The sequence below is a fragment of the Bison bison genome, unplaced genomic scaffold, assembly GCF_000754665.1.
Source record: "Bison bison bison isolate TAMUID 2011002044 unplaced genomic scaffold, Bison_UMD1.0 scf7180017864325, whole genome shotgun sequence".
NCBI classification, from domain to species: Eukaryota; Metazoa; Chordata; class Mammalia; order Artiodactyla; family Bovidae; genus Bison; species Bison bison.
Genome location: NW_011494897.1, coordinates 5,909,995 through 5,936,585, shown reverse-complemented (window position 1 = coordinate 5,936,585; position 26,591 = coordinate 5,909,995). Strand labels below are relative to the sequence as shown.

Below are 26,591 nucleotides of genomic sequence, written 5' to 3'. Positions count from 1 at the left end.
GGTTTCACAGTACATGAACCGTGAACCTCCAGATATTCAATCTGGATTTAGAAAAGGCAGAAGAACCAGAGATCAAATTGCCAACATCTGTTGGATCATTGAAAAATCAAGAGGGTTCCAGAAAAACATCTATTTCTGCTTTATTGACTATGCCAAAGCCTTTGCGCAGATAACAACAAACTGTGGAAAATTCTTCAAGAGATGGGAATACCAGACCACCTGACCTGCCTCCTGAGAAATCTGGATACAGGTCAAGGAGTAACAGTTAGAACTGGACATGGAACAACAGACTGGTTCCAAATTGGGAAAAGAGTACATCAAGGCTGTATATTGTCACCCGGCTCATTTAACTTATATGCAGAGTACATCATGAGAAATGTTGGACTGGATGAAGCACAAGCTGGATCAAGAATGGCGGTGGGAAATATCAGTAACTCAGATATGCAGATGATACCACACTTATGGCAGAAAGTGAAGAAGAACTAAAGAGCTTCTTGATGAAAGTGAAACAGGAGAGTGAAAGAGTTGGCTTAAAGCTCAAGATTCAGAAAACTAAGATCATGGCATCTAGTCCCATCACTTCATGGCAAATAGATGGGGAAACAGAGACGGACTATTTTTTTGGGCTCCAAAATCACTCAGATGGTGGTTGCAGCCATGAAATTAAAAGATGCTTGCTCCTTGGAGGAAAGTTATGACCAACCTAGACAAGCATATTAAAAGCAAAGACATTAGTTTGCCAACAAAGGTCCATCTAGTCAAAGCTATGGTTTTTCCAGTAGGCATGTATGGATGTGAGAGTTGAACTATAAAGAAAGCTGAGTGCTGAAGAATTGATGCTTTTGAACTGTGGTGGAGAAGATTCTTAAAAGTCCCTTGGACTGCAATGAGATCCAACCAGTCCATCCTAAAGGAGATCAGTCCTGGGTGTTCATTGGAAGGTCGGATGCTGAAGCTGAAACTCCAGTACTTTGGCCCACCTGATGCGAAGAACACACTGATTTGAAAAGACCCTGATGCTGGGAAAGATTGAAGGCCAGGGGAGAAGGGGACAACAGAGGATAAGATGGTTGGATGGCATCACTGACTCAATGGACATGAGTTTGAGTAAACTCCAGGAACTGGTAATGGACAGGGAGGCCTGGCGTGTGGCAGTCCATGGGGTCACAGAGTCGCATATGACTGAGAGACTGAACTGACCCTTGTGCTGATAGAAAGAACACTGGCCATACCGTATCATGGAGAGTAACAAGAGCTTCTCATCTTCCAAGAATGTTATACATATCATGATTTAGTATGTGTACAAAGTAAAGCCTCAGTAACTGTTACCTATGATCATTAGTCTCATTACTGCTGACTGGAGATGACCCACTAGTAAGCAATATGTCACTACATATCCTAAACCTTGAAATGTTCATAACCTTTGCTATAAGCTGTAAAATAAACTGCATCCCTCAGAAATTTTTCTTAGGAACTTGAAATATACAAATGTACATACAAAATGTTCTTATCAATGTTATTTACATTTCCAAAACAATTCATACAATATACATACCAATTGATTGTGCATTGGTTGAATCATTATTGTGTACCTAACCAATACAATAGTACACAGCTACTGAACGTCAACCTCTTGAAAGATACTTGAGGATATATGCTAAGTAGGAAAAGCAGATTTCATGAAACAAAAGTATATCCATACTATTTACATTTGTACTAGAAAAAAATAAGTGATATTATATAAGAAAAAATTCCCCATTTAAGGATTGTATAGATGAAAATTCTGCCAGAATTCTGCAAATGCAGAAACTATAAAAACAAAGACATAATTCAATTCTAGAAGGACATGAATTGGAAATAACAATACCTGTGGAACCACCACTGGATAAGATCGTTGGGGTGATTGTTCAGAAATCATACTGATGTTATACCCCACAACTTTTCCTCTTGTAACACTGTCCGGTGGCAGCTCCCAGGACACATTGAGCGAGTGAGGAGACAGTGGGGAGACTGAAGGGGGCATCACAAATACAGGCGCTATTAACGACAATAACAACAGCCGAAACAATGAATGTCACATGAACAGGTTTTCAAGCTGAAATCACAGGTTTATCCTATTAATAGTTTCAGAAACATCACATTCCTTTATGTAATACTCTTATTTTAAAAATCAAAGAATATGCTGGTATGTATATAAAAAAATACTCACTTAAAAATATATCTTCAAGCATGTTCTCTACCTCACATTACTAACAAAGATGTTTTCCATTTACAAAATAAAAATAGGAATTGACCTGTGTTCATAAAGAAAACTGGTAGGTAATAGGGGAGGAAATCATAAGTTGTATGAAGTCTTTAGAAGGAAAAACCACAAAACAGAATACGTCTCAGTCCACAGCTTAGAGCAATGCATAGGGACATATTGGATTTCTTATATATGTAAGTACTTCACTGAACTTCTTGGAGAGTATTACGCTTTAGAAAGAGGAACATTGAAAGTGTTCTAAATAACCCTGAAGACATGTGAAAAGTTTTCCGTAAATCCTGATAGAAATGTTCAGGGATGTACATACATACATTCTCTACCTACCATCCTTGAGATCTTAATACGGATTTTAAATGTGCTGACCAAAGGTGTATTATCAAAGGACCTCACTGCACTCTCATTAGCCAGTGACCCATACGATTAGGAGGGCCCAGTACTGCTATTTCATCCATTACTTTTCATTTCTGACCTTGATTTTCCCCTTCCAGAATGCCATGGCTCATCACTTGTGCTATCATGGCACTATTATTTGGCCAAGATGGCTGGAAGTCACTTAAGAGATGCTCAAGCACAACGCACATTTTATTTATGAAATGATTCCCTTGGACATCAAACCTGAAATTCCCCTTACCCTTCACAATCCTAACATATCCCACTTAAATCAGCACTTGGATCTCTTTGGATATCTATAGCTTCAAAGCATAGCAAAAGTGTATTTTTATTTTTTTTGTTAAGGGCTCATGAAATTTGAAGTGTTTATAATATAAAGAATGAGGTGGAGGCTTAAAAATATCTCACTTGCTTTAGTAATGATAGCTTAGAAAAATTAAAACTTTTAACCATCCTTCCTTATCATACTGCTTATAAACACACTTGTGAATTACAAACTTTGATGTCTGGGATTATATTTTCAGGTCCAATCTAGTACTTAAACTATTTCTTTAAGAAAAAGAAAGAAAAACAAAAACAGATTTATGAAACTGGCAACAGTTATCTTTTTCATTGAACATAAATTGTACTGAATTTGGAGCAGGATGGGACATATGGCCAACCCACTTCAGGACTGGAAACCAATTGCTATTTCTGATGAATGTTCCCAAAAGACTATGACTATAGTTTGGTCAGTTTTCTCCCTTGAGGTAATAGCTAAAACATTAAATTTTCCCTAAAACTTACTGCAAGAACTTTATGACTTTGAATTATATATGCAACCAATCCATGTATTCAATAATTCCTTGGCTTATGCAAGTTTATTAACTCTTGCTTTTCCAATGTAGTTAGTACTGATGACTTTAATTTGAGGAAATATTTTCATTCAGGTGTTTTCAAAGTAGAGTTCAAAGCACTGATCTTCACCTGATTCTCCCGTTCTTCCTGTGGTCCAGGCAGAAGACACACTCCCAGCCATGTTCACAGCTAAGACTCTAAACTTGTACTTGGTGTATGGCTCCAAGCCAGTGATGACTGTGGTTGTTTCTGGAGGTTCTAGAGCATTTTCATTGGCTGATTCTGCAAGAGGGTGAGGACCGAGCCAGCCACTGCTCTGAAAAACTTGACTTTCTGCTGACCTTGTTTCTCCACTAGACTTCAGTCTTTTCATATACAGTTCATATCTTATAATTATGCCTGGAAAAGTGAAACAGTGAAAAAGATGACGTATTAGACAAATGGCCTATTTTATTGATCATGTGAGGTTAGATTATTTGAAGAGTCTTTGCTTTCATTGTTCTGACTCAATTACCTGTCCATTTCCTTGGTAATATAGATGATAGGCACTTCTAAAGAAACAAAAACTCATAGCTACATGAAAGTATGAAATATTACTAAAAAGCATATTCATGGAAAATGAAAAAGAAATGGAAAATGCACAAACACAAAATAATTATAACTTATGATAGGTAAATTCAGTATTTTTCAGGATGATTATAATTTCTACTAAGAATGGCTATTTGTTTTTGGAAATTTGATCAAAGTGTATATTTTCAAATTTAGGGATTTAAATTTTATTATCTGTTTAATATAAGCCTTATTTACATAAATGTTAGAATATTACAGTTTATTTATATCTAATCAAGTATGTTAAAAATTCCAAGAAAAAAGCTTTTGCCATAATATGTACATGATATTAAATTATTAAAAATCTATGAATGTATGCTGGCCTGTATAACCAAAGGTTCAATTATATGAGCACAAAAATTAACTTAATGGAGTTGGTTAGCCTATATACATATTTTTTGTATTATTTCATATCTTTTTCTCACTTAAAAGAAAATTTACTACTTATGGGTGCCCTAACTTGTGACACAGTCAAATATAATGCATTTCCTAAGTGAGTTTCAAATTAGAAACATCATTTGTGTTATGGCAGATGTCATTAAGAGCAAAGATAATATTAGCCTTTTAGGGGGCAATTTAAATGAGTGGAGTTTGTTATTAGATTAAAGAAATACACTTATTTTACTAACCAGGACAAATAGTATCTTATATCTTCAGAAACTGTTTCCCAATTACAACATCCTGCAATTATAAAAACAAAACAGTTGCCAGAATCTTACTGAAAATTTCAAATACCCAGATTCACTTCCTTCTACCCAAAAATGGGAAATGTAGGCCTTGAACTCCTACCATTTGGTTCCATCGGTGGAGCCCATTCTACGTGAAGCTCTGTGGAACTGATCTTCCGCACCTTGGGTGGACCCAGCCTTCTGGGAGCTGCCTGGGCGGTGGTCACTGTCAAAGGGGTGCTGTGCAAACAGCCCCCACTAGTACACGCCTGCACAGCAAAACGGTACTTGGTGAATGGAAGCAGATTCCAGATGGTAGTGGTGGTCTCAGGGCCTTCATAGGGAGAACAGGGCTGGACATCATGAAGAGGAGCACAGGACAAAATATACTTCTCAATAGGACCAGAACGATTTGAAGGTGAAGCCCAGGTAAGTGTCACAGAGTCTGAGCTAACAGGGCTAATATAACTTAAATTCAAACTTCCCACTGGGGTCCCTGGTTTTGTCCTGTAGGTGACAGCTGTGCTTCGTGTTGAACCATGCACGCTGCTGGTCCAGATATAATAGGAATACGAGGTATATGGCACCAGGGCAGTGTCTAAGAAGTACTGAATATCTGAAATTAAAAGAAGAAAAGGAGAAAAAGAATATTTATATTCCACAAACAGGTAGGGAATCATTTCTAATTGTTTTTCTATTATGTAACATAACTATCAATACATAACCACAACAATCTACTCTTTTGAATAAGAATATGGTTCATATTTTTTTAAATTGAGATAAAGCAAACACTGGTTATTTTTATTGTGTAGTATAATGTAAGAAAAGTGCCATTTGTAATGATGCATTCTTAGAAGCTTAAACTCTTGTTTTGTTCTTTACATGACACAGTATCCTTTTTATAGCATCCTTGCAGTTCTCTGAAACAGAAATAACTATAGTTCTTATTGGAGTAGGAAATGGCAACCCACTCTGGTATTCTTGCCTGGGAAATCCCATGAAGAGAGGAGCCAGTGGGCTATAGTCTATGGGGTCACAAAAAGCTGGACACGACTTAGCACGCATGCATGCACGTTTCTTAATCAGACTGTTCATTAGACACTGATACACTAGATCGACAGCTTGCAAACTACTGCACAAGCCATGTCTGTCACCACCCAACTAGGATGTTTCCTGAATTTATAACCCATGGAAACTGAAATTGTAGATGGCTATTGTTGCTTTAATCTGCTATTTTGTAGAGACATTTTTTATTTTATCAGCAATGGAGAATTCACACATGAAAGATCTGAAGAGAGAAGGAGGTAGAAAAAGGAGGTACTAATAAAAGAAAAAAAAATTATGGGGAGGGGACATGATCAGGCACTGGAACTTTCCATTCTCTAAGGGACAGACAGTGTACAGCAGGATTCTGAGGCATACAAATGTCTAATCCCTCCTGCTCATGTGTGGGGGAAGGGGAGGAAAGGTTCATCATGCAGAGGTCGCCTATATTAGAGGGAGGATGTGGCACTATTTAAGTGCTAAAAGAAAAATAATTCACTGTGTAAAGTGTCATTTTGCTTTGTTTCCTGAGTGATGAGGATGTTGGGTTGAGATCCAGCGAGTGTGTAACTTGACCTTCTATGACTGGGACAAGATGACCCTCCAGACTTGGGTGGATCAAAGGCTGGATGGAGAATGTGGGAAACCAATCCCTGGGAGCTCTCAGCAATAGCTGGAGACCATAGGATGAGATAGCAAGGTACTTACCAGGACCCAAGCAAAATAAGGATGAAGGCGTGCTCCCTAGCTCCATGCATCGGATGTCACCAGAGTTACATGAGCATCACCACTATATAAGCCAGCATCTTCTGATGTCTCGCAAATGCAAAGGACCAGAGGGAAGCTGTCCTTCCCCCCAGCACCGTCATGATGGTTGGGGAAAGGGAATAATTGAAGACTGAATAAGAATGACTTCTACAGACTGAATACTGTATATTCCCCAAGTTCAGATAGCAGGAACAGAATACCCAAGGTGATGATTTAAGAAGGGGGGCCTTTGAAAAATGATGAGGTCATAAGGGTAGAGTCCACAAATGGAATTAGTTGTGAAAGAAAACTCTGGAAAAACTCCTTGTTCCTTTCACCACATCAGAACACAGGGAAGAGCTGGCAGACTGCAAACCCAAAGAGAGCCCTCATTAGAATCCAACCATGCTGACACCCTGACCTTGGACTTCCAGCCTCCATAACACTGGGAAATACATTTCTGTGGTTTAGAAGCCACTCTGCCTGTGGTGGAAAATTGGATTAAAGATTTACTGAGCATGGGCCCACCCATCAGAATAAGACCAGTTTCCCCCTCAGTCAGTCTCTGCCATCAGGAAGCTTCCATAAGCCTCTTATTGTTCTCCATCAGAAGGCAGACAGACTGAAAACCACAATCACAGAAACTAACCAATCTGGTCACATGGACCACAGCCTTATCTAACTCAATGAAATGATGAGCTACGCTGTGTAGGGCCACCTAAGACAGACGGGCCATGGTGGAGAGGTCTGACAAACCATGGACCACTGGAGAAGGGAATGGCAAACCACATCAGTATTCTTGCCTTGAAACCCCATGAACAGTATGAAAAGGGGAAAATATAGGACACTGAAAAATGAACTCCTCAGGTCAGTAGGTGCCCAGTATGCTACTAGAGATCAGTGGAGAAATAACTCCAGAAAGAATGAAGAGACGGAGCCAAAGCAAAAACAATACCCAGTTGTGGATGTGACTAGTGATGGAAGCAAGGTCTGATGCTGTAAAGAGCAATATTGCATAGGAACCTGGAATGTCAGGTCCATGAATTAAAGCAAATTGGAAGTGGTCAAACCGGAGATGGCAAGAATGAATGTCGACATTCTAGGAATCAGAGAACTAAAATGTACTGGAATGGGTGAATTTAACTCAGATGACCATTATATCTACTACTGCAGGCAGGAATCCCTCAGAAGAAATGGAGTAGCCATCACGGTCAACAAAAGAGCCCGAAATGCAGTACTTGGATGCAATATCAAAAATGACAGAATGATCTCTGTTCATTTCCAAGGCAAACCATTCAATATCACTGTAATCCAAGTCTATGCCCTGACTAGTAATGCTGAAGAAGCTGAAGTTGAATGATTCTATGAAGACCTACAAGACCTTCTAGAACTAACACCCCAAAAAGATGTCCTTTTCATTATAGGGGACTGGACTGCAAAAGTAGGAAGTCAAGAAATACCTGGAGAAACAGGCAAATTTGGCTTTGGAGTACAGAATGAAGCAGAGCAGAGGCTAACAAAGTTTTGCCAAGAGAATGCACTGGTCATAGCAAACACCCTCTTCCAACAACACAAGAAAAGACTCTACACATGGACATCACCAGATGGCCAACACCAAAATCAGATTGATCATTTTCTTTGCAGCCAAAGATGGAGAAGCTCTATACAGTCAGCAAAAACAAGACTGGGAGCTGACTGTGTCTCAGACCATGAACTTCTTCTTGCCAAATTCAGACTTAAGTTGAAGAAAGTAGGGAAAACCACTAGACCATTCAGGTATGACCTAAATCAAATCCCTTATGATTTTACAGTGGAAGTGACACATAGATTCAAGGGATTAGATCTGATAGAGTGCCTGAAGAACTATGGACAGAGATTCATGACATTGTACAGGAGGCAGTGATCCAGACCATCCCCAGAAAAAGAAATGCAAAAGGCAAAGTAGTTGTCTGAGGAGGCCTTACAAACAGTTATGAAATGAAGAGAAGTGAAAGTAAAGGAGAAAAGGAAAGATATACCCATTTGAATGCAGAAGTCCAAAGAATGGGAAGGAGAGATAAGAAAGCCTTCCTCAGTGATCAATGCAAAGAAATAGAGGAAAATAATAGAATGGGAAAGACTAGAGATCTCTTCAAGAAAATTAGAGATACCAATAGAACTTTTCATGCAAAGATGGGCACAATAAAGGACAGAAATGGTGTGGACCTAACAGAAGGAGAAGATATCAAGAAGAGGTGGTAAGAATACACAGAAGAACTGTACAAAGATCTTCATGACCCAGATAATCACCATGGCTTGATCATTCACCTAGAGCCAGACATCCTGGAATGTGAAGTCAAGTGGCCCTTAGGAAGCATCATTACAAACAAAGCTAGAGGAGGTGATGGAATTCCAGTTGAGCTATTTCAAATATAAAAGATGATGCTCTGAAAGTGCTTCACTCAATATGCAAGAACATTTGGAAAACTCAGCAGTGGCCACAGGACTGGAAAAGGTCAGTTTTCATTCCAATCCCAAAGAAAGGCAATGCCAAAGAATGCTCAAACAACCTCACAATTGTACTCATGGCACACACTAGTAAAGTAATGCTCAAAATTCTCCAAGTCAGGTTTCAACAGCATGTGAACCATGAACTTCCAGATGTTCAAGCTGGATTTAGAAAAGGCAGAGGAACCAGAGGTTAAATTGCCAACATCTGCTGGATCATCAAAGAAACAAGAGAGTTCCAGAAAAATGTCTACTTCTGCTTTATTGACTATGCCAAAGCCTTTGACTGTGTGGATCACAGCAATTTGTGGAAAATTCTTCAAGACATGGGAATACCAGACCACCTGACCTGCCTCCTGAGAAATCTGGATGCAGGTCAAGCAACAACAGTTAGAACTGGCCATGGAACAACAGACTGGTTCCAAATAGGAAAAGGAGTACATCAAGGCTGTATATTGTCGCCCTGTTTATTTAACTTACATGCAGAGTATATCATGAGAAATGGTAGACTGGATGAAACACAAGCTGGAATCAAAATTGGCGAGAGAAATATCAATAACCCCAGATATGCAGATGACACCACACTTATGGCAGAAAGCGAAGCAGAACTACAGAGCCTCTTGATGAAAATGAAAGAGGAGAGTGGAAAAGTTGGCTTAAAGCTCAACATTCAGAAAACTTAAGATCATGGCATCTGGTCCCATCATTTCATGGCCAATAGATGGAGAAACAATGGAAGTAGTGACAGACTTTATTTTGGGGGGGCTCCAAAATCTCTGCAGATGGTGACTACAGTCATGAAATTAAAAGACCCTTACTCCTTGGAAGAAAATTTATGACCAACCTAGATAGCATGTTAAAAAGCAGAGACATTGCTTTGTCCTTAAAGGTCCATCTAGTCAAAACTATGTTTTTTCCAGTAGTCATATATGGATGTGAGAGTTGGACTATAAAGAAAGTTGAGTGCCAAAGAATTGATGCTTTTGAATTGTGGTGTTGGAGAAGACTCTTGAGAGTCCCTTGGACTGCAAGGAGATCCAACCAGTCCGTCCTGAAGGAAATCAGTCCTGGATATTCATTGGAAGGACGGATGCTGAAGCTGAAACTCCAATACTTTGGCCACCTGATGTAAAAAACTGACTCATTGGAAAATACCCTAATGTTGGGAAAGATTGAAGGCATGAGAAGCAGACAATAAAGGATGAGTTGGTTGGATGGCATCACAGACTCAATGGACATGAGTTTGAGTAAACTCTGGGAGTTGGTGATGGACAGGGAAGCCTCGCCTGCTGCAGTCCATGGGGTCACAAAGAGTTGGACACAACTTCACAACTGAACTGAACTGAAATGAACTGCCTGTGATATTTTGTTACAGCAGCCTGAATATACTAAGACATTGAACATCTGAGTGAAGGGTAATACTGATACTCTGTTCAATATGTCATTGCAAATTCTTCATGAAAACATATTATATATTAGACTAGAATTCAATCAGGTCACAGAACCCACAGAGTAACCTAAACAAGGAAAGTTGAATACAAAGAATGATCGATTACACAAGGGTGTTACCTATTGAGGAGACCAGAAATCTCTAATGAATGCAGAAGAGATGAGATGGAAAAGTCACTACTCCTAAGACTGAGGCAGAGCACCCAGGGAAGGAACAGAACCCAGAGAGTTGAGACCTAGGATGAGACCAGACTTTGTTAGAGATAATGCAGCCATAGCCCTCTTGATGGTGAAATTTGCTGAGGTTCCAGGAAGGCAGAAGTTCTTTGGTACTTGGTCTCTAGCAATTGAGTTGCTCCACCACAGAACTTATTGGGAAAAAAACTTACTGGCAGAGTCCCAAGGAAAGCTGCCCGTGATAAGGGCCTGTACTGGAGAATTCACTGGAAAGTCACCATCTACAGTGGTAGGCGAAGGTGCCACCTGAGCATTAGCAGAATTTACTGGGACTGCCATGTGCTATCTTCCTGAGTTTACCTTGTAGAACTCATTCTTCTGAGGCCAGCATGTAGGGAAGTTGCCCTTTGGGGTCCTCAGGGGAAGCTGCCCAGGGGTGCTGCTGTGTATGGCTGAGCATCACCTTCTGAGAGTAATGCACACCACAACCAGGAAAAGAAACCTCCAGCTTCCTCGGGGTGCCTTCCTACAGCCTCTCCTGAGAGAATTCAACATCATCCCAGCGAGTAAAGGAGAAATGTTTATAGGTTCCAGTTCCACTACCACAAAGCAGGCAGTAAAGAACAGCTTTGAAACCGAGAGGGAACAACTTAATAACTTGCTCAAGTATACAGTAAGAAACGTTTTATGAGACACAACTGTTAGCCAGATTCCTAGGAAACATTTCCTTGAGAAGCCTATAAAATGATGCATTTGCTATTTATAATAGGAAATGTTTAAAGTAGAATTTTTTCATGAGTTATATTATTCTAATATTACATTAATAGGATGTTATATAGTTATTTTAAGCAAACGTGACGAAGACCAAACAGTAACATGAGAAAAAAAAAATAGGACATATAATAGTGCATAGGCTTGTTATGAAAAATAAACTGGAGTACATATTTTCCCTCCCAGAAATTTTCCAAAATGAAATTAGTTTTTACATTGAAATGCTGGAATTGAGAGGCTTTAATTTTTGCTCTTTTAAATTTTCTTAATTGGATATACTACATTTATAATAAAAACTTACATACACTCAAGTCAAAATCAGGTATTTAGACAAACTACTGCACAAGATCATCAGCAATTTCTCTTTAGAGATGCACTGGGTCACAATCTTGACTGATCCCCCCCGTGAGTGGCACCACGCACTAGAGCTACACGGAACTCTGCACGTTTCCTGAATTAACCCTATTTTTTCACCCACCTTCATGCCTTGTCATATACAATTTCTTCCATGAGACTAATTCCTCCTCTACTGCAGTATCTGCATAATTCAGCTCATGTCACCTGCTTTTCAGAAATTTACAGTGGTTTTCAATCACTGTCTTTGCCCTTACAAGCATGGTTGTTTTTTACTCCTCCTCCACTTATAAGATACTTATATATTCTATAAGATACTTCAAGTATACTTATATATATACTTATATAAGATACTTATATATTCTCCACTTATAAGATACTTAGAAATATTCTAAAAAGATTGAATACTCTTTTGAGTCAATTCTAGTTCAATATTTAATACACTACATTGTAATTTTGGTGTATTTATCTATGTCTCTTTTCAATAATGTGAATTATTCTTTCCAGCCTTGTATTTTTAGTGGTTGATACTATTGCTGGTATGTAGTAAGCAAAGAACAAAGTATAATTGAATGAACAAGTCTTTATATATATATATATATGAACTATTTTTTTCTAGGAAGTAGTATTAAAAAGCCTTATAATAAAAACCCTTGATTTTCATTTTCTATTCTGTTCTCAACCTTATCCCCTGCTTATATTTTCTGGGTTTGTTTGGTTGGTTGGTTGGTGGTTGGTTGATTTCTCTCATGGGTAACTGAACTCTCTTTCCACTTACTACACTGATCCCTTGATATAGTGTGGAATAATAGATGATAAAGACATTAAAGGTAGAAATCACTAAGATGCAGTGTTGTCTAAAGCTCTCCATCTAAACTACGTGAACGTCCCTAGTGATGTAAGCAATGGTCACATGCAGAAACAATCTTCCTCTAGTTTCCCTGTGGAAACATTTCCCTAGAGTAACAATTAAGGATTATTCGCCCCACTCATGGTATCCCGAAGGAAGAAAGATTTAATTGATTGTGAATTGGGGAGAGAAAAAAAGCAAAGCATACTCAGTCATCTCATTGATTTTTTTTTTTCTTTTCTAATCTGTCTTCCTGTTGGTCAGAAGTTATACTCTCCAGTCTGGCTTCTCTTAGTAATGAAGAAGACTTTTATTTTTTATTTCCATCTTATAGATGGAATTCTTATGTCTAGTTCACCTTTAGTTTGAAACTCAAGTAGGAAAAAATGATTTAATAACCGCCACCTAAAATTTCAGTACAATCAAAAGCATGCTATGTCCTACGAGAGCTGTTCTCTTCATCCCTGCATGCTAAGTTGCTTCAGTCATGTCTGACTCTTTGCAACCTTATGGACTGTAGCCTACCAGGCTCCTCTGTCCATGGGATTCTCCAGGCAAGAATACTGGAGTGGGTTGCCATGCCCTCCTCCAGGGGATCTTCCCAACCCAGGAAACGAACTCGTGTCTCTTACGTGTCCTGCATTGGCAGGCAGGTTCTCTACCACTAGCACCACCTGGGAAGCCCTCCCTTCACCACTGTGGCACATAAAATACCAGTGGGCAACCCTGACTGATGCTGTAGGGGAGATGAATAATATTAAAAGTGCTGATTATGTGCAACACCCAATGTACTAACTTTACCCTTACATCTTTCTCTTCTACTCTTGAAAACTGAAGAGGATGCAAAAACCAGTGAAATGTTACTTAGGGAAATCACTGACTATACCTTAACTTCCTTTAAAAAATTTATTTATAAACTTTAAAATGATTCCATCTTTATTAGCGGGTATTATTAAGAACAAATAATTTCCAAGTTCTAAAGATGAAAATATCAGTGTGTTATGATCTTAGTGTGGCAACTACCACTCTGGTAGTTGCACTACCATAGTGCATCAGGCCAGCTAGGAGAAATTTTATTCTAACAAGGAATTCTATAATAGTCTCAACCAAATGGTCAAACTTGCTTGGAAGACGACACTATTAATTTTCTTTGAAAAGTTCAGTGATTCTCCACCTATAATTCCAAATGCCTTTATTTAACCCAAAGATTTGTGTTCATCCGACTGAATATAAGTACTGTTTCCTCTTCATATTACACGTGCTATCCACACACTGGAAATGGAGTAATAAACATGAGGGTATTATTAGAATGATACAATGTTCTGACAACATTAACCAATTGTTCTTACTGTTCAAATGCCATCAGGCAGATAATTTTCACATCATTAATTATAGTCATTGTCAAGAAATGCCAGAAGCAGCATTTTTTAATGAAAGATAAGGATTTAAGAAATAATACCTTGTTTAATGGGATTATATAAATGTCTGATTAGTCAATAAGCACACATTATGTAAAAAAAAAACCTGTTATTTAGATTCTATATTAGTGCAATCATGTAAAAGAGCCAGAGTGTGGTGTTCACATTCAGTGTTCTATAAAATGTTGATATATGGAAAACAGAGTGACCCTAATTCACAACTGTAGAATTAATCCAACCAGTGGTACTGTCATCTTCTAAATCACTTTCAATATTAGTATAACCCTCTCTTCTCCTATCACAAAAGCTTAAGTTTCAGGACACCTGGATCACGCTGATATTTGGAAGAAAATAACATCCTAGTAGCAGGTTTTTAGGATGCTTTGCCAACATGGCAGATGTAGACAGATGTTCATTTCCGTTTGCAATCTGCATCATGGAGTTCAGAATTTCCATTAACTTCAAAGAAGACTTGAAGTACTGAAGCTACACTTAGAGATAACACAAAGTACTGGGTGTAGTAATGTAAGTCATACCGAACTGGGTGCAGAGTGTAACCTGCGGCAATATATATAAAATAAAAATGTATGCTATGCAAAAGCTGTAATGCCAATCCATATGTCAAAACAAGAAGATTATGGAACTTCAGTGTTTCTATACACTTTTCTAACTAATTATGCATGTTAAACAAGAATTTGGAAAGTTGGGTCTTATATAAAGAGAATGAAATAGAAACCTGAATTGGAATAAATGTTTCAGTATTACTTAAAACTAGTTTCCTAAAATAGCTTGTAGCTAAACATAATGGATGCAAACATCAGAGAAGACAGATGAATGTAAAAATTTCTAAGTCTTCATTCTGCTTTTAGGGAAACAGTATCTAAAATATCTGAATATAGTTTGTTAAAGATAATGGGTCTCTATAGTTTGATTTCCACAAGATCCTTTAAAATTCATACAAGTTACAGGTGCAAAGATAATCTTCATGGGTTTGTTCATATCCTTCCCCTCTCAATTTCATTTCAGAGTTGCTGGGTTCTACCTCTGTGAAAATGGCAATATATGCATAAATTTAAGCTATTTGCTTTCATGTTAACACTCTCCTTTCCCTTTTAGAGAAGTTCACTTTTCAATCTGAGAATTTAAAATTTGATATGCTTGTAACAGAAATATTTGATAAATTTTCTACAATCCTTATACACAGATAAAACTACACATCAGTTTGTTGTATTTTATGTTTTTAATTAAAGGTATATAATTGATAGGTTATTTTTCATATCTTTTAGTTATCAATAGATCAAAATATGTTACTCTGGAAAACATGCCTCTGCCTCTAGATTGAAGGGTATAATTGATGTTTGATTTTACTACTGAATTAACCTATTGGGTTGGCTAAAAGGTTCATTTAGTTTTTTCTATAAGATCTTAACCCAATACCTTAAACAGTATGTCATGGACATTTTCTATTCACTGATAAGTGAATTAAGACAGCATTTTATGGGTAACCATATTCTACAATTCACTTAATAATGTACCAGATTCTATCATGCCGTGTACCATAATTTACTAAAAGTTTTCTGAGTGTCTGACTTTTTCCAATATTTTGCTACTACAAATAGTGGAGCTTTGGAAGTATTTTGTGATTTGCTGTCCACTTTTGATTTCATTTGAAATAAATTTTCTGAAGTACATTTGCTGAGTCAAATGGTTTACAAAAGAGTAAGGATTCTTACATATTTTAACAAGTTGTCCCACATGAAAAGTCATACCAGCAAACTCACACAGATAGCCCAGCAATTTATGTAAGTTCTAGCTTCTCCATATCTTCATCAATGCTGTAAAGAGTATTTTTTTTCATCTTTGAGGCTTTGAGAAGCCTTCATGACTTATCAAATGATAAGCATCTCATTTGCACTAGCTCTCTTTGACTATTAGTGAGATCTGTGATTCTCTCTCTGCTTGAAACAACAGCTAAACAACTGCTAAATAACAGCATTTCTCCTCAATGTCAAGGAACTTAACTAATGTATCAATTCTCAGAATATTTTATCTTTCCAACACCAAACCTGGAAACTCACTATATGGGTATTGATCTTCAACTGTGTAGATTTCGAAATCGTCCCTGAATAAACTGTAAGTAAGCCGGTGGGCATTTGGAGAATCAGGTGGACTCCAGGAAAGATTGATAGCAGAAGAACTTTGAACTTGTCCTCTGGGTGGAGGTTGCTGGGATGGAGCTAAATTACAATGAAGAGAGCATGTATTAGCAAAGGCAATCAATAATGACACAAGTAAACTGAAGTAAGATACCCAGCAAAGAGGTCTTTCTGATTCAAGATTACTTTATCAAGAAGACATGTGGTTTACCATGACATTAATAAACAAAGGGCATACATCATGTGTTCTCTAAAACAAAGCTTTTTATCTATAAATATAAAACACATTTGTAGGTCAACACAGCTGACATAAATATGGTTGGGGACAAACCACAAAAGTTTACATTAAGCACTTACTTTTATTGAAGTATCGTTGACGTATTCATTTCAGATGTATAACAGAGTGATTTGATGCTTGTTTAGATTATGTACCATACACAGTTATTACAGTATTATTAACTATACCCCCTGTATTGTACATTACATCCCCGTGACTTATTTTGTAATAAGAAGTCTGTACTTCTTAATCCCCTTCATCTACTTCACCCATTCCCTTACCCTTACCCCAACCCTACTCCTTTGGCAACCACTGGTTTATTCTGTGTCTGTTAGTCTGTATCTGCTTTATTTGTTAATTTTTTAAGATTCCACATATAAATGGAAACATACAGTATTTGTCTTACTCTTCTTTCTCTGAATTTTTTTGAGAAATCATCCAAAGATGTAATTTATTTTCTACTTAATTAATTTAAAAGTTGACATAAATTATGTTGAAACTTGACATTTAAGTCATATAATTTTTAGACCTTTAAGAGAAAGCTGTCCATTCCATTAAGCACAATGCCTCATCTAGCTCCACAGAGCACAGTGTGAAAGAATAAAAGTTAGTGATACAAATAGCTATGGATGCTAAGGATGTTAGTCTAAACATTAGCAAGAAACAATTTAAATGTACTATATGAACACACAAAGTACCTGTTAGAGGTGCCATGACTGCTTTTAACACCTGTTAAAAATGCTGGGATTGTAACATAGAAAATAGCTTATGGTTACCAAAGGGGAAAGCAGGGGGCAGTGGGGTGTTAAGGGATAAATTATGAGTTTGGGATTAAAAGATACATACTACTATATACAAAACAGATAACAAGGAACTATTGCTTAGCACAGGGAACTATATTTAGTATCTTGTAATAATCTATAATGGAAAAAATCTGAAAAATAATAAACACCCACACATATATATAACTGAATCATTTTGTTGTACACCTGAAACTAACACAACATTGTAACAACTATACTTCAATTTTAAAATGCTGTGATTGTTAGAGATTATATGATTGCTTCCATTAGGAATGTAACAGCATTCATCTCATGATTTTAGTGATATCTTTATAGTACATAAATATATTTTATGAACACTTTGTTTCTTATCACTGTGTATTTTTTCTTAGTCTCTCCATTTTGAAGAGTAAGTCTACATTTTTCTCCAGAATATATAAAGGTGAAGGAGAAAAACCAATATCTAGTTATATTTCAAGGGCAATCAACCACCAGTTTATTTATCCCTTTCTGGTTTAAGATACATAACCCTTCATCCATTGGGGAAGCATAATCTAATCAGATTTTCTCATTAAAGAATATGACAAAGGCACAGGTTACTGTTAACTTATTTTTAAAACCATTACTTTTTCTGTTGAGAAAAACAAAATCGTGAATCAAATAATTATCAATATTTTCATATGAAATATCTACAGTCACTAGGTGATCGTCAATGTTTCAGAAGACAAGAGTGCACTCACATGATTTAATAAAGATCTAAAGCTATTTTCCAAAGGGTGGGCAGAGGGTAAAGAAATTAAAAGGCATGGAGCAGTACTCTGGGAAGTAATAGCAAAGCTCTTTTACTCTTTATGTCATGGGCCAAGACCAACCCCAGGATCAGTGATTCACTAGAAACTCATTGACTCATCGTAAGTCTACCCTTGGGTAAGATTTACTACAGAGGAAGGATACAGAGTACAATCAACATAGGGTAAAGGCACACGGGGGGAGTCTGGGGGAAGCCAAGCACAAGCTTCCTATCACACAGGATGTGTTTCATTCCCCCAGCAAGACATGAACACATACATGAAATGTTGCCAACCCGGGAAGTTGATTAGAAACTCAGCGCCCAGAGTTCATACTGGAAACCATTCATGATAGGCAGCCTCTATCTCCCACATACCATAATTTCGGACTCCCAGAAGGAAAGCAGGTGTTAAGCAAAAACCATGTCATTTATGCAAAATTTAAGGGACAGTGAGCCACTCGACAGTTCTGAGGATGGTGGGAAATGCTAAAAAAATCCAAGTTCCCAGATGGCCACGAAATGCCAACTTTGTAAGCAAATCTTTCTGAAGATAAGCATTCAAGCCTGCTATGTCAGCTTTTCCTACACTTATACCTAGCTCAAAGGGGCACAGCTCTCAGGGACACAAAGGGATGTGAGAAGAGCATCATTTGACCACTCACTGAAGGACAGCGCTAGCTCAAGGCCACTCCTACACTGAGTCAGGGGGCTAGGGATTAAATATTCTGACTTCCCTTTCTCCCAGTCCTCTTCCAGATGACTGGAAGTTCCTACATGTAGCTGAAGCCAACTGAAAGTCATGGAGCAAGGGAACCTGCTGACACGGACCATACCAAATCTTGAGGGACCGAGTACTGTTAGAAGTATAGAGTAGCAATGTTAAGTCATCCTACACACCAGGCAAAGACTCTCAAAGAGCTATTACTAATTCATTGGTACTCATACACTCCACTTTAAAGCCATGCTATAGATGAATAATAACATTTTAAGACAGTATATCAAGACCACCGAATTTGAAATGTGTAAAATTCCATATCTTATACATAGGTTCCCTAAAGGCAATGTCTCCAGACCTACAGTAGATAATACTGATGTCATATTTTTGAGGAAAAATATTCAACCTAGATACATTCTTATTCTTCCTCTTTTATCTTATTTTGAGGGGAGGGGAGTTCATTGTTACGTTGGGCTTCCCTGGTAGCTCAGCTGATAAAAAATCTGCCTACAGTGCAGGAGACCCCTGTTTGATTCCTGGGTTGGGAAGATCCCCTGGAGAAGGGAACATCTACTCACTCCAGCATTCTGGCCTGGAGAATTCCATGGACTGTAAAGAGTTGGACACAACTGAGCAACTTTCACTATCACCTTTCACATTGTTATGTTAAAATTCCAACTGTCTGTATGCCGATATAGATATAAGACAACCGTATTAACAATCTCACAAGGACACACAAAAAGAGAATTATTTCCAAATAGCGCCTTATATTTTTTAATTCAAAGACCTGCCATATTTTAATACAGTCACTTTGGTTGGTTTAATACTGACAGCACATCTGAACTTTCAGTGAATTTAATTTAGGGCTCTAAATCCAATTTTTTGTGGTGGAACTTCAAAAACTCATGAACTGTCTCATCTACAGTACTCTCAGAGAGACTGGTAATCCATGGCAACATAATATTTTTTAGAGAATATTAGTGATTACATCTAAAACTCTGCATGCTCTCAGGAACACAAAAGATTGCAGAGTTTAGAGCAATAAAAACTGACCTTCAGACTACTTTATAAGATAGCAAAACACTATCTTAGTGTTTTGTGGGATGACTGAAACAGAGATATTTCAGTCCCATGTAAAGGATGTAGAAAATGATTTGCATTGCATGAAAATCTCCTTGGAAATATACACAATCACACACATACACACACACCTAGGCTCTTTCAAATGTTTAAATTTGATTACTTTGTATGACAATCTCTAACAGCAATCTTGTCTGACTTCACAGTATAAATGAATAGTGCTTGTTTGACATTTATATGAGAATTTTCAAAGACCTGAGGTTTAGATAGTTTGATACCACTCTAAGAATAATTGTTTGGAAATCCTGAGCATGAGATGACTTAAACCCACTTTTATGTGCTGAAAGTAGGATCCTAAGAAAATGGTCATACACTCATTAATCAAAATAGCAAAGAATGTTATTTGCATGTAGACTCTCTTTTAAGGAAGGAAAGTATATTGTGACTACATCTATCAGTTGGGGACTATATCCCAGCTTTGGGAATTTGGTAACTGTATGATTATAGCCAAATTTCAGTTGGATGCTCTGCACCTTTCCTCATTTATAATAAGAACATAATAATGTCTACCTGTGAGGGCCAAAGCAACTATTATAAATATATTCTAAAAATTAAAGAAAAATATGATAATTATGTTTCAATAAAAAGGGAATTTCAATAGAGAAATAGAATGCATAAAAACACCAAAACCCAGATGAACAACTGAACTATAACTGAAATGGAAAGTTCGCTAAAGCAGGCTCAATGGCAGATTTGAAATAAAAGAAGAAAAAAATCAGAAGAAAAAGAAGAAAAAAAACTTCCATGGTCCTCCAGTGGGTAAGACTCCATGCTTCCAATGCAGGGGGCCTGGGTTTGATTCTTGGTCGGGGAACTAAATCCCACATGCCATAACTGAGAGCTTGCATGTCAGAACCAATGATCCCATGTACTGCAAAAGAGATTGAAGATCCTACATGCTGCAACTAATACCCAGCACGACAAATAAATATTAACACAAGAATCAGTAAACTTGATATAAAACAACAAACAGAACTTAAAGATATACCAGTATGACTTATCCAATCCAAATAACAAAGAAAAAAATGAACAAAAGTGAAAAGAGCCTCAGAGACCTGAGAGAAAATGTCAGATATACCATGGGCCAACATATGTGCAATAGGAATGAACCACAAAAGAGAGAAAAGACACAGAAAGGAGAAAAAAGATTTGAAGAAATATGGACTCAAACTTTTCAAATTCCATGTAAAACACTTATCTCCAGTTCCAAAAAGCATAATGAATCCAAGCAGGACACACACAAGGTGATTCAGACCTCAACACAGCACAATCAAACCTGAGAAAGACAAAGACGAAATCTTGAAAGCAGCAAGGGAAAAATGATCCATACACAACCAAAGGAAAATACAACTACAGGCTTACAGAAACAATGGATGCCAGAATGTAGTAAAATGACATATTTAAAGTCCTAAAAAAAAAGTTGGTACCAAGAATTCTCTATCTAGAAAAAACTACTCATCAAAAATAAGATAAAGATATTTTCCAGTATTTAAAAAAAAAAAAAAAACTAAGAAAATTCATTGTTAGCAATTTAGCCCTACAAAACCTAGAAATACTGGATACAGTTTGAAAATAATAAAGCAATCCATCAAACTAAAAGGAAATGATAAAGAGAGTATATTGAATCATGCGAAGGTAGAAAAAAACACAAGAGGCAAATATGTGGGTAAATTATGTGGATAAATATTGAAGTTGGTCCTGATATCAAGACTAAAGCTACAGTGATCAGAACAACATGGCATAAGAAGAGACAAAAGGATAAATGGACTAGGAGAGAGACTTAGTATGATCAATTGACTTTCTTACATGATAATACATAACTAACAAAATTTACCATTTTAGCCATTTCTAGAGTATGTTTTAGAGGCATTAAGTACATTCAGAATGTTGTGTAACCATTCTGCTATTCATTTCTAAAACTTTAATTATCCTAAACAGAAACTCTGTACCCATTAAACAACTTTTCATTCCCCTCCCACAGCGTCTGTTAATGACTGCTTTGCTTTCGATGTGCATATCATGTGTGTGCTCAGTCATGTCCGACTCTTTGTAGCCTCCTGGATGGCAGCCCACCAGGCTCCTCCATTCATAGGATTTTCCAGGCAAGAATACTGGAGTGGGCTGCCATGTCCTCCTCCAGGGGATCTTCCCAACTCAGGGACTGAACCCACATCTCTGGTGTCTCCTGCATTGGCAGAAGGGTTTTTTTAACCAGTAGCGCCACCTGGGAAGCCCTGCGTATTGTATGAATTTGCCTATTCTAGGTAACTCATATAAATGCAATTATGTAATACATTTTTTTCATGTCTGACTTATTCTGCTTGGTATAATGTTTTCAAAGTTTAACCATATTGTGCATGCTCAGTTACTAAGTTGTGATTGACTCTTTGTGACCCCATGGACTGTAGAGCCTACCAGGATCCTCTGTCCCTGGGAACCATATTATAATGTATATTAGCATTTCATTCACTTTTATGGATGAATAATATTCAGCTGTGTGTATATATCACATTCTTCTTATATACTTATCTTTTGATGGACACTTAGGTTTTTATGCCTTTTGAGTATTGTGACTATTGTTACATGAACACTGGTATACATATATCTGCTTAAGTTACTGCTTTTAATTCTTAGGAGTATTTACCTAAGGGGAGAAATTGCTAGACTATATAGTAATTCTGTGTTTAAAAGCATCAAAATATTTTCCACAATGACTGTACCATTTTACAGACACATCAGCAATGCATAACTGTACCAATTTCTCTGTAGCCTTGCCAAACTTGTTATTTTACATATTTTGAGATGGGGCATCTAAATGAGTATAAAATGGTATCTCATTGTGGCTTTGGTTTGCTTTCCCTAATAAGCAATAATACTGAGTATCTTTTCAAGTATTTATTGGGTATATGCATATTTTCTTTCAAAAATGCCTATTCAAATCCTTTGTCCTTTTTTAAATTAAATTCTTTGTTTTTTGTTGTTGAGCTGTAGTTCTTTATAATATTCTAGATACTAATCCCCTATCAGATATTGATTTGTATTATTTTCTCACATTTTGTGAGTTGTCTTTTTCTCTTAATAGTGTATTTCAATGCCAAAATTTTGAATTTTGAAGAACTCAGATTTACCTTTTTCCTTTTTTTTTTTTTTTCTATGACTTTTGTGTCATATCAAGGAAAACTGATGCTTTTGAACTATGATGTAGGAGAAGACTGTTGAGAGTCCCTTGGACTGCAAGGAGATCCAACCAGTCTATCTTAAAGGAGATCAGTCCTGGGTGTTCATTGGAAGGACTGATGTTGAAGCTGAAACTCCAATAATTTGGCCACCTGATGTGAAGAGCTGACTCATTTGAAAAGACCCTGATGCTGGGAAAGATTGAGGGCAGGAGGAAAGGGGAAAGACAGAGGATGAGATGTTTGGATGGCATCACCGACTCAATGGACATGACTTTGGGTAGGCTCCAGGAGTTGGTGGTGGACAGGGAGGCCTGGCATTCTGCAGTTCATGGGTCACAAAGAGTCGGACGCAACTGAGTAACTGAACTGAACCATATGAATATGAGTATAATGTTAGCCATTGGGTCAGTTGATTTTTTGCCTATATACCTGGATAGTTTAATAAGGAAAGGTAATAATCATTTTTAAAGTACGTTAAAGGAACATTTGAATATCCATGTTTCAAAAAATAAAAATGAAATAAAGAAGAAAGAAGCTAATCATAGACCTAATGTGAAAGCTAATAATATAAAATTTTGTATGATAATACAGGATAAAATCTTTGTTGCACTGGGTCAAGAATAATTTCTTAGATAAAATGCAAAAAGTTATGATCCAACAAAAAAAATTAACTTTGGTAAATTACACTTCATCACAATTAAAAGCTCTTGGTTTTAAAAACATACCATTAAGAAAATTTTAAATATAATTCACAAAATGGGAAGAAATAGTTACAATTTGTATCTCAAGTATATAAAGAAATTCTTTAACTCAGTAAGATAAGCAACTCAAAACATGGGCAAAAGACATAAAAAACACTTTACCAAAGAAAACACAGGAACAATAAATAAAAACATGAAAAGGTACTCAAAAGCGTTCGTCAGTAAAAAAAAAAAAATGAAAATGAAAAACTACAATGAGATACTACTATTTCACACACATAAAGCAGCTATGACATACTGAAAGTCACTCAGTCATACCTGACTCTTTGTAACCCCATATACTGTAGCCTGCCAGGTTCCTCTGTCCATGGGGATTCTCCAGGCAAGAATACTGGAGTGGGTAGCCATTCCCTTCTCCAGGAAATCTTCCCAACGCAGGGATGGAACCCAGGTCTATCTGCATTGCAGGCAGATTCTTTACTGTCTGAGCCACCAGGGAAGTCCATAATGATACATGGTCAATGCCAAATGCTGCTGAGGTCATAGAGAAACTGGATCTCCCAAAAATTGCAGGTAGAAATGCAAAATAGTATAGCCATGATGGTAAATAACTTGAAAGTTTCTGAAAAAGTTCCAAACACACTCAGCATATACTCACTATATTCTAAGACAAACCTAAGAGACATAAAAACATGTCCATATGAAGACTTGCACCCATATGTTCATGATAGTGTTATTCATAATGGATAAACACCGGAAGCAATTTGTATGCACAACTCAATGGATTAAAAAAAATATAGTAAATGGTATCTTACTCAACAATTAAAAGTAATTAACTACTGAGATAAATAAAAACATGGACGAATCTCAAAAATACAGTGCTGAGAGAAAGGAGTCAGATACAAAAACCTAAATATTGTATGATTTCATTTCTATAAAATATTTTAGATAGGCAAAATTGTGTCAGGAACTAGATAATGAGTTACTTGAGGCTATAAGCTGAAGTGGGAATTGACTGAAAATGGGTCCATGGGAACTTTTCCAAAGTGATAGAAATATTTTATGACTGGATTATAGTTATGCTTGCACAACAATAAATTTACTGATATTCAACAAACCGTACACTTAAAATGGTTAAATTTATGATATATAAATCATAATTCAATAAAGCTGTTAATAGATGGACAGGTTTCTGAGAAGATGGCAGTGTAAGAAGAACCAGGAATCTGTTTTCCCACCAAGACAACAGTTTGCACTGGCAGAATCTAATGTAACTACCTTGGAACTCTGGAGTCTATTGAAGGCTTGCAACTTCCAGGAGAAGGGTTGAATGGTAAATTGCAGGTAATTTTGATCAATTTCAGCTCTTTGTACAGTAGAAGTACCCATCTCCCACCCCTGCTCCATGAAAGGAAGCTGTGCGCGTGTTTCTGGAACAGAGTGCACACAGCCTGCAGGAACCAGAGTGGGCAAATAGACCCTTTTGTCCAAATACTGGGAATCTGTGCTCTGATTGCTGATTGTTGCTTCTTATCACAGAGTTGCAGACAAAAAGGACAGTGGCCATTGTTCAACCACCTGCACCACTGCAAGTACTCCCCTCAGAGATCAAAAGGACTTTAAGAAGAATTTAAAAGCCAGTACTCTATCCTTTTATTTTTCTCTCCTTACCCTTTTTGTAATCAGTCAGATATTTATATATGCATAGGTTATATATGTACTTAAATCTTCTTTATATTCAACTCACATTTATATTTATCCTTTTTTATCATTCACATTTTTAAATCTCTATTTACAGAGGATCCTATAGCTTTCCTTAAAGCAATTTTACTGTGATAAAATATATATAGCATAAAATTTAGCAAATTAACCATTTTTAAATGTACAGTTAAGTGATATTAAACATCTTCATAATGTTGTGCACCAACAAACTGGATAATCTCAATGAAAAGGACAAAATCCTAGAAAGACAAAACTTACCAAGACTAAATCACAAAGAAATAAAGCATCTGAATAGACCTGTATTAGTAATGAAATTGAATCAGTAATCAAAATCTTGCAACAAATAAAAGTCCTGGACCTGATGAATTATTTGGTAAAGTATATCAAACTAAATAAAAACCAATACCAATTCTTCTCAAACTTATCCAAATATTTGAAGAGGAGGGAACCCTTCCTAACTCAGTCTCTGAGGTCAATATTTCCCTGATGCCAAAGCCAGAAAAAGGCAAAAGAAAAGACAACTACAGAACAATATATCTCATGAATTGATGAAAATATCCTCAACAAAGTACTAGCAGATGAAATTCAGCAATATATTAGGATGATGGCCACAGGACTAGAAAAGGTCAGTTTTCATTCCAATCCCAAAGAAAGGCAATGCCAAAGAATGCTCAAACTACCTCACAATTGCACTCATCTCACATGCTAGTAAAGTAATGCTCAAAATTCTCCAAGCCAGGCTTCAGCAATACGTGAACCGTGAACTTTCTGATGTTCAAGCTGGTTTTAGAAAAGGCAGAGGAACCAGAGATCAAATTGCCAACATCCACTGGATCATGGAAAAAGGGAAAGAGTTCCAGAGAAACATCTATTTCTGCTTTATTGACTATGCCAAAGCCTTTGACTGTGTAGATCACAATAAACTGTGGAAAATTCTGAAAGAGATGGGAATACTAGACCACCTGATCTGCCTTTTGAGAAATATATATGCAGGTCAGGAAGCAACAGTTAGAACTGGACATGAAACAACAGACTGGTTCCAAACAGGAAAAGGAGTACGTC

The 26,591-nt window shown here is 37.0% G+C and overlaps 1 protein-coding gene across 1 annotated transcript in view; it reads right to left on the bottom strand.

Annotated features, from left to right (window-relative positions):
• USH2A (Usher syndrome 2A (autosomal recessive, mild)) overlaps positions 1 to 26,591 on the bottom strand; it is a 939,168-nt gene that overhangs the window by 687,092 nt on the left and 225,485 nt on the right. Inside the window, exons 15-18 of the mRNA XM_010853294.1 lie at positions 16,146 to 16,304; positions 4,892 to 5,386; positions 3,623 to 3,892; positions 1,868 to 2,037 (exon numbers count right to left, since the gene is read on the bottom strand). Coding sequence (XP_010851596.1) covers positions 1,868 to 2,037; positions 3,623 to 3,892; positions 4,892 to 5,386; positions 16,146 to 16,304 — 1,094 coding nt within the window. The remainder of the gene's footprint in view (positions 1 to 1,867; positions 2,038 to 3,622; positions 3,893 to 4,891; positions 5,387 to 16,145; positions 16,305 to 26,591) is intronic.